A 12,947-nucleotide genomic window follows, 5' to 3' on the forward strand; every position below is an offset into this window, starting at 1 on the left:
TGATGCAATTCCATAAAAAGCAGGATACAGGGTGCAAATATCACTCGTAGGGCCACTGTATCAATTAAACACACTGCACTTTATGCACTGGCAGCTGGTGACTAAAGTAGAGAACAATGTAGCGGTCATGGAAGGGACACCCCCTAGAAGTGAGGATGCAGCGTGCACATCTTCACACCGATTATACTACTAAAAGGCTTCCACCATGAATAGTACGTTATACCAAGTCATATTACAATGTGGCTACGACAAGACATGGGCGCCCCACCCCCCAATAGTGTGTTTCAGCAGCATCTCTCAGTATTGCAGCAATTCTGAAAAATCTCCAGAAGATGCAGGACTTGATTACAGTGAGTCCTTCTGAGCACAAACTACGGAAGCCATCAAAAAAATGTGTAGGAGACCCAGATACTGGAGTGTGTGCTGCTCCTTTCATTGGATCTCCTGTAACTGAAAGGGATCACCCAGGAAGTCTATTCTCACTGGCTCATTCCTCACTCCTCTCGTGACTCTGGCGAGGTCTCTGTTCCCGGCATTGCACAGAGGGTGCCGAATAAAAACACTAGGGTGCCCTCATATTTGGGTTTGGACTTTGGAAGAATGCTTGATAAAGTGTGTGTGCACGCCTCTGTTAGTACTGCATTATGGCACATAGACTGCCTGGTAGTTAGTCTTCCTCCAACACGCTGCTTCATTTGAGAACATCTTTTCCAAGCTCTCAGCCTGACCTAAACACAAAGGGGACACTCGTTCTAGCAGCGAATCCCCAAAATTAAGCAGTGGGACTACATTGGCCAGTTCTTGCATAAATAAGTTGTACCCGGATCGTTGATGTCTAACTGTGCCATTTTCTCTAGTCCTGTTAATTTATTTCATTCCCATCTTGCCCTGTTTTTTGGTTAAAACTACGGGTTTGCACACTTCCCCAGCTGTATGCAAAATATCCAGTTAGTAGGGAGGCAGGTAATTTTTTTTGTATGGTTTGTTAACCATCTACTTATGAAAAATGTATTGTCAGACCAGTAGCCTAGGGAGTGTATAGAGAGCCATGGAGTGAGCCTTTCTGGATCTCGGGAGGGGTCTGGGTGCTGCGGGGGGTGGGTTGGAGCTATAGACAACTATTAGTTTTCCCAATAGGCGTTTTAAGGACCTCCTCTCCAGCTGTGTTCGCCCTCCTGTTGGGTCCATATATAGTGACTGTACAATTGACCCGTTTCTCCTTTTTTCAGACATTGGAGAAAGCTGCCAAGTCTTATATGAACGGAAGACCCATAAGCATCCCACTGTGGCGGAAGAGTGTGCTGAAGACGTTTCTCAAAGCAGTTCCAGAGATATTGGAGGGGGGCTGGAAGGGAGCTGCTGCCAATGCCTGGACCCCCAGCTCTGCACCCGCCTGCCCCATGATGTACAAACCTGTTCAAAGCCAGCAGAACCTTCGCTGGCCATAGCAAAGGCCAAGGAATTTGTGGCTGACATTTTTCGAAGAGCTAAAGAAGCAGCTGCTGGTGTGCCGGACAGTAAGGATGGCGTTGGCTGCCCTGAAAGCTTCTACGATGTACAGGACACAGATTCTAGTCGGGGTCCTTCTAGCCCTGCTCTGGAGAACTCGCTCGGTTTGCATTCCTGTAACCTATGTCATGGTGCTGTGCCTGCTGGTGGCTCAAGCCAGAGAGCCCATGAAGGGGAACGCTTTGGCCAGGACTCTAGCCCCTCCAGCCAGCCAGAATCTAGCCCCTGTGGGGACAGTGAACAGGTGGAGCCTGGGTATGTGAATTACACAAGGCTGCGGTACGTCCTGGAGCCAGTGGAACTATCTGAGCAAGAGACTGGTGAGTTCCTTTCCTGGGGAGTTGAGGGGGGCATAGGAGGGTGAGAGGGAGGCAAGCATTTCATTTGTTGGTGAGAATGCTACTCACTTGTGAGGCAGACAGCCTCCTTTCTGTGGGGAAAGGCACACAGATTGGTGAATGGCTGCCACTCTGAAACCCAGGGGAGACCAGCTTTCCCTAATAATGCTGAATGATGGTTTGGGACAGAGTCTGTCTGAGGGGCACAGACGAGTCTTATGTAATGCACATGTTAGTGTAGAAGCAGTTTTAGTAATGCATGTTTTATGCTGCTTTTGCGGCGCGCACAGTCGGTGTTGGAATCGTATGAGAATATAGTCTGAAAAATATGCCGCCCCCCTCCACCTACCAGTGTCTTACCTCAAGACATCAGAAGAACACATGGGCAGGGTTATGAAAACCCTGGAAAGAAAGAGGCCAGCGGCAAAGGGAGGGTAGCGAGTGGGCTCTAATGGTCTCCATTTAAAGAACAAAGGGGAATAAAAAGCAAGTTCAGATGGTAGAGTTTTTTTCACATGGAACCAATGCAGAGGAATATGCCCCCAGGATGCATTCAGCATTTTTCTTAGTTTGAAGATTTTCAGAGCCACACTAGGTTTTAGGACTTCGGGCACCTAACCTTTCTAGCCTCTAGGTGTTAACTTGAATAACCTAACTGGTGATTGGGCACTGATGTCTGGAGCGGATGAAGAGGGCATGGGATATCTACAAGACTGAGATCCTCATCGTTTCCCCTCACTCTCGGACCGGCCTCCCTTGCCCCTCCTCCTAACTCCACCTGCGAGGCTAACAACCTCGGGGTCATCTTTGATTCCACACTTTCCTTCTCTACCCACATCTGAGGTCTCTAAAAACTCTACTGCACCTCCTCAGAGGTACTCTGCCTTTCCTCTCCTTCCCCCAGAAGCTCACTGTCTCCCAAGCTCTGGTTCTCTCTAGGTTGGATTATTGTAATGGCCTCTTTTTAAACCTACCTGTCTCTACTCTACGCCCTCTGCAACAAATCCAGAACAGGACTGCAAGACTTGTCCTTGGCCTCAAGCCCTGGGATTGTATCTCTCCAGCTCTGAAAACCCTCTGCATTGTCCACAAGGCTTTCTGGGGTCTGGGCCCAAAATACCTTCAGCTATCCCTCCACAAATAACTCCCCTCTTTCGAGCTCTTCGCTCCTCTACCTCCAACTCCCTCAGGGTCAGTCGTTTCTCAAAGAAACAAGCTGGGGGTAGATGTGTCTTCGGCCAGGCCTCCCTCTGGAACAGCCTCCCTGCCACTCTGAAACTCCTCTCCGGTTCCGGAAGCCCCTCAAGACCTTACTCTTTGTTTCTGCCTTCGCCCTCCCTCTCCCCTGCTGATCTGTTCTCTCCTGGCATCGTGCTTCTGGCCACCCTCTGTCCTCCGGGCCCAGGTTCCTACTCACCCTGCCACCCTCCCGCATTGCCTCCGGGCCACCCCTTGCACTGGGGTCTGTATCTGTACCCATACAGCCTCCCCCTTTTTTCTTTTTGCACTCATCTGACGTACCCTGTCTGCTGCCTTATACTCACCACTTGCTGGCTGCACTACCACTTTTGTTGCTTTTATTATTTATTTAGTATTCTGTTCTCCTTTGCCCAACACTTTCCACTTCTCTCTCCCCCCCAGCCCCCTCCCCTTGCACTTTCTCAATGTCACTGGGCCTAGTAAGATCGTTGATGTTTTTGTTCTCCCCTGTTCCCCTCCCCTCGCTTGCCTTGTCGCGCTCTGAAACACTTGTGTATGAGCGCGATAGAAATAAAATTTCAATACAGGTGATGGGATTTTCCTTGCAAACGAGCAGCGGGTAGCTGGAGCTTTCTTTAGAATTGAGCCTGAAATCTCACCTATCGGGTGTGGGTGTACAGTCCCTTCACCCCATACTTTACGATATTTGGATGTTTCGCTCGGGCCACGCTTGCACAGCCCACCCTTTTGGATTATCGATGCTGGTGTGAACATGTTAGTTACAAGATACTTGCAAGGCATAGTCTCTCAACCCCCTCAATAGAAGTTTCTTATCGGTCGTCAATGGCGGGTGCATTTTTATTTTTGAGGCCTGCTTGATGCAGAATACCACATGCTTTCCCACCACACCAGTCTCTGCCTCCTCAAGCGCCCCTTCTGGCTCCCATCTAGACTTTTTTTTTTTAAATGATTATAATTTGTTATATGGAAATATGGGAGTGGACAATATTCAGTGTGCCTCCCCTTGGTGTTCAACGTGTTGGAGAAGATTGTCTAGCCTGGCAGCAGAACCCACTAGTCCGTCACATGAGTAGTATAAAGCGTGGCTATGATGAGTTGCTTGCACCTCGCTCTTTGCTTAAAGCAAGATTTCCTGCAAATTATTTGTAAGTGGTGTTTAATTGGTTCTAAACCAGGGTCAATTTAAATTGTTTACAAGGTGCCAACATACTCCATTTGAAGGCACGTGTAACTGTTTTGCTGTGTCCTGGACTTTCTCAAGGTACAGTTGCAGTAAGAATGTGTAATCACCATATTGTGTCTCAATTAGTATAATCCATTTGTTTTGTACACATAGTACATGTATCCAGATGCACTGAATAAACCATGAGACTCGAGGACTCTAACTATTAACAGAAGATGTTGCAAAACCTACAATGCTGGGATCATTGTGGAAGCTCTGCTAACCAGCACCATAAGAAGTGAAGTTTAAAGTCTCAAGATTGACATATAGGACCGAATCCGCCCTGAGTTCCCGTAGTTACTAATCGTACATGAATACTAGGAGATGAACACCTCAAAGGACTGGATATATGTACTTTGTGTAAAATTGATTGTACTAGATAGAGTTGTGAACGTGCTACTGGTGTAATATAACCCCGGTCTGCTTTCAGCTAGTCCATTTAAAAGCACACTGTGTCCTTCACAAAAGTCGGTTAAACAGTAGTATTGGCAAAGCCAACAGTTTTGGGTTGTGTAACTATTAGAATTTGCCAGGCACTGCTATTTGATGTCCAGGCACTCTCATTTTGCACCTGCTAACATCAATAGCCTTTTAATGCTACTACTTTAGTGCCTGGCAAGTACCTCTCCCAGGCCTAAACTGTTGTCATTGCCAATGCTTGTTGCTGTTTGCTTGCAGGACAAATGCCATGCTGCCCTAAACTTATTCTCCACCTAACCTGCCCCGTCCTCTGGAACCATCGTTTTTACACATTCGAAAGCGCACATCCTGAAAAGGAAGACCCTTCTGGGGCACTATTCCCACTTGTACAAAGCTTTCCATTGTCTTGAGGGACGAGACAGTCCTCAGTCCATAAAATGTCATGTGGAGTATGTCTGGTTAAAGTTGGCAGCTCTATGGGATGGGCACAGGGCCAGCACCCCGGTGACACCTTCTGGTGCGAATGACCGTCGAGGCAAGTCCGAACCTGCGTTATCCGTGGGCTGAGGCAGGCCAAATGTTTTTGGTCAGCAATTTTGGGTACACTAGCACCGTCCAGCTTGTAGCATCCATCAGTAACTGGAGCCAATGACAGCAGTGGAATTGTTTTCTCAAAGTCCACTAAGATTGCATAGGAAAATGCCCTGGGGCTCGGGGCTCGGGGCTCGGGAAGGACTGCGATGGGGCAGAACGAAGATGGTGATGACCTGAGAAGAAAGACCATGATGGCTTCATCGTCCGAATCCCAGCATCCAGCCTATTTCATATACGCCAGGCTTGCCCTCTACTGGCCAGATTGCTCCTGGAAATGGTCATCCCATCTTCAGCTTTACAATTGGCAAGGACTGTTTCAACTGGGAGGACATTCTTCACCCATTCTTTCCATCATTGAACGTTGCTGCATAGAACCTGCAGTCTTCGGGGCCCAGAACTCGAGCACAGGGATATGCTTTTGTCACTATGAGAGCACTAAGATTTCACAAAGGGTCTCTGGTTTGGGCAAAGAAGGGGTTCCTTTAAGTAATTCCAGGCTATGGTGACTGGCAGAGCAGTCAAGTCTTCACTCTCGGGAAGGGGCATGGGTAAAGATTTCAAGTTGCAAGATATTAGCCAGTCATTTGCTAATTCAATTCAAAGCATACATGAAGCACCCCATTAACACTGATAATCCAATGGAGACCACTCTAGTGTAGCAAAGGCAGTGAATAAAGAACAAGGCAATTAGGGGACCTATTTGTTGAGGAGAAAGGTTGATGCACCACACAATGTGATATACATCTTTGTTTATCGGATCTGCTTAGATCACACGTTATGCATAGGATGGCATCTAGTGGTAGTCGGAGTATTGCATGTCTTGTTTTCTTAACTCGAAAAGGGATGTCGGCTGGGCATGTTTGTAATACTATCCCTAGTGTGACGTCTACTGTACCCATACACCTTAGTCCTTACCGATCTAGAACAAAGGGGCCTAGTTCCCTTAGGGTCGGGCTCCAAGGCAGATGTTTTAAGAAGGCTAGAGTCTGCACTAGAGATAGCAATGCTGACTGTTTCACAGACTCTTAAAAAAAAATAATTGGACAATTGAAGGATCGTTCTTAGCAGACACTCTCACTATCAGCCACCTTGGGAGAATCTATTGGGGGGGATGATTGACCAGCGTTCTATAGATTGACCATGGATGCTATACTGCAGCTGAAGATTCGGCACGCGGTTAAAAAAAGCACAATGGTGCGAAAATGTAAGCCACCAGAGAGGGTAACATAAAACAAATTTAGGTTGGATAAGGGGCTACTAAGCAACCCCCCCCCCCCCCCCCCCACCCCCCACCCCCCCCCCCCCCCCACCCGCCAGCACTCCACATAAGATGGGGTATGCTGGACCTACAAAGAGAAAAGGTGAAGTCAATTTCACTTTACTATTCTTGGGAACAGTAGTTCACACATGAAAAGGTATTGAAACCTTATAAGAGATCTAAAGGATTTCTCTGACACTGCACTGAAGGTGTAGTGTGTCACCATACAAAAAGTAGATGCCTATGGAGTTTGTCAAGACACCAAAAACGAAGGAAACACATAATCCAAATCGGGTCAAAACACATGAACGAGATAAAGGGCTCACTCACTCCAGGGTTAAAATTCAAGTCCATAAGTCCAGCAAAAGAGCTGGTGGTCTCTAAGGTTAAAGGGAATTGGCACAGAAATGAGAATTCTCTTTAACAGTGGCAATGGGAAGAAGGTTGCCACCCTTAAAAGACTTCCGTCGGGGGTTACAGTTCAGAGGTATGCCCTGTAGAAGGAGCCGACGGGTGGGCAGAGGGAAGCGAGGGCAAGGTAGCCAAGGACGAGGGTGTAGATGCCAGAGAGGTCGCGGAGGAGGGTGGCAACAAGGCAACCAGTGAAGAAGTAGAGGAAGCCAAAGAGTTGGAGGAAGAGCAGCCGGAGAAAGGCAAGAAGGGACATCCACAATGGTATTGGAGAAAAAAAACGAGTGGACGTTTATGTTGAACAATGAATGATTGAATGACAACCACAATATGTTTATACCCATATGTGCAAGCACCATTTAGGTAGGAACCCAACAAAAACCTACTCCACAGAGCAGCAGTTGGAGGAGATAGGAAAAAGGAGGATCAGCCTTAGAAACAGTGATGGCGCTCTAAGTGGACAATGTTTGGGGGGGTATAGGAGGGTGGTGGTAGAGATGCTGCAGCTGAGGGATGCCACAGAGGCTGACCTGGGCTTGAACAAACTTGAAGAAAATGGGACCTCCTGTTGCGCTTCTCAAAATGAGATGTTTACACGAATGAAAGGTTTCAGAGAATAGTTGATTTTTAATTTGCAATTGCAGAGATTGACACATATAAAGCAAAACATTGAATGCATCAAAATTAGAGTATATATATGTCAAGGTGAAGTCTAAGTCCTTAGTTGCTTTCACTAAGTTTTGATCCTTATGGGTTGAAAAGTCCTTAGTTGGATTCACTAGGTCTTTTTGTAGGTTGAAATAGATCCTTATTAGTTGAAAGTCCTTAGATTCACTAGGTCTTTTGGGTTAAGAGAAAAAAGTTCTTTCTGTTGATGAGTTATAATTCCAATTTAGGATTACGAATACAATTCTTCAATTGAAATATTTTCTTGAGATCTGGTGGTGTAGCGAACAAGTTCCTCAACTTGGAGGTGTATAAAGCAGCAGTTCCTCAACACGTGTTTCCCCGCCGCATGGTCGCGGCGGTTCTTCAGGAGGGGTATAATGTATGTTAGCAAATATGTCTGAGAGGAAGAGGAGAGGGAAGGTTAAGATTAGCGTGAGCATCAAGTCTTGTGCTATGGAACCTGTGAGTAGCACTCTGTATGAATATATAAATGCATCAAGTATGGTACTTACAAATTTGGTAAAGTCAATGTGATGAATGTTCAGTCAGTGTGACATGAGTAGATTCTTCCGTGTGGTACATTGTTGGGTACATTATGGTCTGCATCTTTGTGGGTTAGTAGGCAGAGTGACAGGTATTTCATGTATTGCTTGAAATGACAATACAATCGAATGTACATCTTCAGCGACACGGCGCAGTTTGTAAATGTCTTGCTTTTTGTTAGTATAAATTAAAGTATTGTTTAAATATTCCTGTATCGAAAGGTGATTTCTCTAAAGCTAGCAACTGTTCTAGCTATGCTGCAAAATTGTGACCCTATGTCACACCCTTGATTAGGGTAGCGTCGACTCATTTTTGCTCTTACTGTACTTCCTACCCTCTCGAGTCAGGCCCCTTGCAAAAAAGAGGGTTCCGCCCTTGTTTTTTCTCATCAGTTAGAATAAGCCTTCATCAGAAGGGACCAATATAAAAGCAACACACAAATACACCAACTACACACTTATGTCTAAGTCAGTAAAGATCCTTTTGGGATGGCCCACAGTCGCAACCTACACCCTCAGGTGACTTCAATAATTAGGGTGCTGGTGACATTAATATCTTACTGTGAAATTTAGAATACTGTCAGAAATTGGTCAAAGGGAAAGGTTATTAGAACACACGAGGCCACAAATATTCTTAAGTAGGCAAATACTTTTGGATCCCCTAAGCAGAGTAATTCAGCATAACGGGTTAAGCCAAAGTCAATGGGCAAATGTCTTATGAGATGAAGCACTTCTTGTAGGTAAGTAAGAAAAGTCTTTGCACAATGTTTTAGAAGTCTTTGAAGAAAATAATCCATGTAGGACCACACGCTGTTAGGCTTGTGAGTAGTAGAAGATGCGAGCAACTCTACAATAAGAGGTAAGTTCTCTCAGACTTTACAGTACGTTTTTGGATTGAAGAAAAAGTGCAGCTGATGACTTCTGTTCCTGTGCAGCTCTGCAGATCTCACTGTTCCTGGGCCTCAGTCGTGGGGACAAGAGGGAGGACTTCTGGGGACTCCTGCCCTGCAATGGGATGGTCACCGCTCGCAACTGGCAATCTTTCAAACAAGTGGCACTTCGGTGTTTCAGCTTCTTACGTCTACTGCAAATGGCAACACCATGGTTTCTGGCTGTCGAGATGGTCTCTCCTTGCTTTTGGGGTGCTGCGCTCTGTGGAGGAGGCTCAGGCTCAGTCAGTCCCGTTTCCTGGGGGTCTGGAGGATCTTCCTGGAGCTCTTGGCCAACTTAAAAGCAACGCACACAATCTGATGTTCCTCTCCCTAGCTATTCGGTTTCCAGCAGCAACTCTGTGGCAATGCAACCAGCTCCGAGAGAATGTCCAGGTGGCTTACTTTGGAGTTGATTGGTCCCACCAACTCAAGGGGAGAAGTCGACCTTGCAGGGGCTTCTCTGAGAAATAAAGGGTTGCACTCTCCAGGTTAAAAAATAATAATCAAGCCTTCAAAATACAGCAAAGTTGCTGGGGGTCTCTAAGGTGGAGGGCATTAGCACATTTCTGAGAATTCTCTGTAATAGTGTCCAGAACCGGTCCATTGGAGCACAGATCTGAGCCGGATCAAAAATCTGATGCCACAGATGACCTCTGCCTCCGAGACCCCCGTACATTCTTCATCCTAACCAAGGTATGTGAAAAGCTGGCCCAGTGATTTGTTTTTGTTTGTGTTTTTTGGGAACTTAGTTGTCCCTGGTTGAATCAGATTATGGTGGGGGCGGGCGCGGTAGGGGGGCATTGAGTACACCTACCTGTTCTACGCCTGCCTGCCCACCTCCGCAGGGTACGTCTCCCTTGCCTGACTGAACAGTGGAGTCCTGGTCAAGGATCCTCCCATGTGCTTCTCCCTCAGGTTGTTGGTTTGGGAGCAGGGTCTGCTGGAACTTTTCTTCAATTGGGGTCACCGGTCATTCAATTACTAATTCCGGTTCGGACTCCTGGCTTTCCGATGAGAACTACATTGGGACCTATGCCTCTAGCGCACTACACCCCATCTTGTCCATCTACGGATGGACTAAGGCTTTGTATGGTTGTTCCAACTCCTCTTTATTTCAGCATATTGCTTCTCTTACTTGTCTTGTTTTATTCACTCTCGTTGCTATCCTACAGTACTTTGAAACCGTGAAGTGTTACTGCTGCTAGCAGAGCACTCCAAGGTGAATGTGTATATAATAGCTGTGAATATTTTAGTGTTACCTGTGATTTTCATTGCTAAGAGTTTGGGCAGCGCCTCAATCTGTCCACAAAACCGATTCTAAAAAATCTGTTTTAACCCCTTGGTGAAGGAAAATTCACACTTGGGGAGTAAACATAGGATGTGCATGTGAGTAGCTGGTGTTCTTGTTGGACGGGTCATTTCTGTCTGGGCTAGTAGCTTACTTCCTGAAGTTGTACAGCCTGCCTATGTGGGCTGGCTCTCAGGTTGGTGGGGCTCTGGAGAAAATGTTGTGGAGGGTAGGGGGCTGCTCCTTCCTCTTCCACACATATATTTAGAAAGCCTTTTTGTGGAGGGTTGATGGGTGAGATTCCTACCTCAGCATCTTGTCTAAAATTGGAGTACTGTCTAGTTTGCTGTAATATTTGAAGTGCCCACCCCCACACAACCATTAAGTGTTGTGGACGAGTGACTGTCGGGCTGGTGTGTCCCTTTCTTCACCCCAGCACCAACCTCCCTCTCTGAGCGCCCTTTCCTGTCTGATAAATGTGTATTTTCTGCATGGAGTATGTTCCTGGGGCTCGTTGGGGTTATTGTTTGTGTGGGGCGAGTATCGCGTCTCTCCTGCTGGGATTGGGATTTCAAGTCTCTCTCCTTTTAGCGTGTCCTGCTAATCTCTAAGGGAGTGGGTGCTTTAATCTCCTTCCCTGTCTCTATGATCCATTGTATCCTGTTTTTCTCTGTCTCTTGCTTTGATCTCCTTCCCTGTCTCTATGATCCATTGTAGCCTGTTTTTCTCTGTCTCTTGCTTTGATCTCCTTCCCTGTCTCTATGATCCATTGTAGCCTGTCTTTCTCTTTCTCTTGCTTTGATCTCCTTCCTTGTCTCTATGATCCATTGTAGCCTATTTTTCTGTCTCTTGCTTTAATCTCCTTCCCTGTCTCTATGATCCATTGTAGCCTGTTTTTCTCTCTCTTGGTTTAATCTCCTTCCCTGTCTCTATGATCCATTGTAGCCTGTTTTTCTCTGTCTCTTGCTTTGATCCTCTTCCCCGTATTTGGTCCCATAGAGCCTCTTGTTTCCTACTCTTGCTCACATTTGGTCTCTGTTCCCCCACTCAGAGTACGAGGATGATAAGATTTCGCTGCCATTTGTGGTCACCGACCTGAGAGGAAGGAACCTCAAGCCCATGAAAGCCAGCGCTACCATGCACGTGAGTGTCCTGGATGAAGCCTGTGTGACTGGCGGGGCGTGGGAAAGGTGCACTATATTGCCACCATGGAATTTGTGCTATCAATACGCTGTGGTCCGTGTAAGCTAGTCCTGAAAAGGCAATGCCAGCAGAGGGAGGAGAGGTGGTTGGGGAGGCCGGGGGCGGGGAGGGGGCCGGGGGGGGAATATGTGTTTCAGGTACTGTGATGTATAGAAGGAAGGCTCTGCTGGATGGCCCCTGCTTTGTGTGCCACCAGATGCATACCGAAGCAGCGGTTTGGAGGACACCATGTATCCTTGCCCAAGCGGAAGGCTATGACGGGAGGGTGGAGCCATGGGTTCAGCCTTCCAGACTCAAGACCATGTTGGTGGACAGGAGTACTGGCCTGTGCCTGGATGGCACGAAGTGACCAAGTGTGTAGGAGGAAGGCAAATGTGCTGGTGGCAAGAAGTAGGGTGGGGGGTGGGCTTTTCCTCTGAACACTGACACCATCATGCTTATGATTTATTGGGAAAGATGTCTGTTGAGATTAATTTCTAGAATCTGGCATGTTGAACAGATTTTATGGGGCCACCCTAGTTATGATTAACGGGGAGCTCTAGGGGGTTGGCCAAAACCAATCGAGGTACTTGGAGGTGCAGTCAAGGCTTTGTCTCAGTGTCGGCGTGGTCAGGGGTCCTCTGAGTCCACACAGGGTAGCACACAATAATTCAGCTGAGACCCTTAAACATATTTGGCGTTTGCAACACCACGAAAAATATAATTGGTGTGTAGCATTCACACACCACTGCTGCATCTAGTGGTAGGTATACAGTATTGCAAGACTTTTTTCCCAAGTTTGAAAAGGGACGTTGAATGTGTTTGTAATGCTGTCCCTTGTGTGACATGTACTGTACCCATGGACGTCACACGGCGATGTACCTCATTGTTTTTTTCCACCATGGTGGTCAATCGCTCTATGCAGCGTTCTTGGCTAATGCCATTATCATATAAAAAGTAAATTTAACCCCTTAACTGCTGATGGTTTTCCCTCCCAGGGCCGAGCCCTTTTTTGGACATTTCAGTATGTCTGCATTAAATCCCTTGTTTTTTTTTTTTGTTACAGGTACTATCCCGGCCACATTTGCACCCATTTATTCCCACATGTAGGCAGGCGCCACCAATGATTAGTGGTTTACTATAGGGGCGGTGGTGAGAACGTTACAAAGTGACAATGTTGTGTTGTCTTTTCAAAAAATGCCACTAAAACGATGTACATAGAAGCCTGTGGTTTTTTTCTATTAGGAGCTAGGAACATATGGTTTGCAGTTCTGAATTCGCCATTTTCCAAGATTTTAAGTAAAGGTTGAGTGGACAATTTTTTTATAAGGTTACCATACGTTTTGTGAGAGGTAGACTTT

The 12,947-nt window shown here is 46.6% G+C and overlaps 1 protein-coding gene across 1 annotated transcript in view; it reads left to right on the forward strand.

Annotated features, from left to right (window-relative positions):
• The window catches only part of DCAF15 (DDB1 and CUL4 associated factor 15), an 84,097-nt gene that overhangs the window by 37,033 nt on the left and 34,117 nt on the right, over positions 1 to 12,947 (forward strand). Inside the window, exons 7-8 of the mRNA XM_069604379.1 lie at positions 1,230 to 1,829; positions 11,456 to 11,547. Of these exons, the coding sequence (XP_069460480.1) occupies positions 1,230 to 1,829; positions 11,456 to 11,547 (692 nt within the window). The remainder of the gene's footprint in view (positions 1 to 1,229; positions 1,830 to 11,455; positions 11,548 to 12,947) is intronic.

The sequence above is a fragment of the Ambystoma mexicanum genome, chromosome 3q, assembly GCF_040938575.1.
Source record: "Ambystoma mexicanum isolate Mex_15411 chromosome 3q, UKY_AmexF1_1, whole genome shotgun sequence".
Taxonomy (NCBI): Eukaryota; Metazoa; Chordata; class Amphibia; order Caudata; family Ambystomatidae; genus Ambystoma; species Ambystoma mexicanum.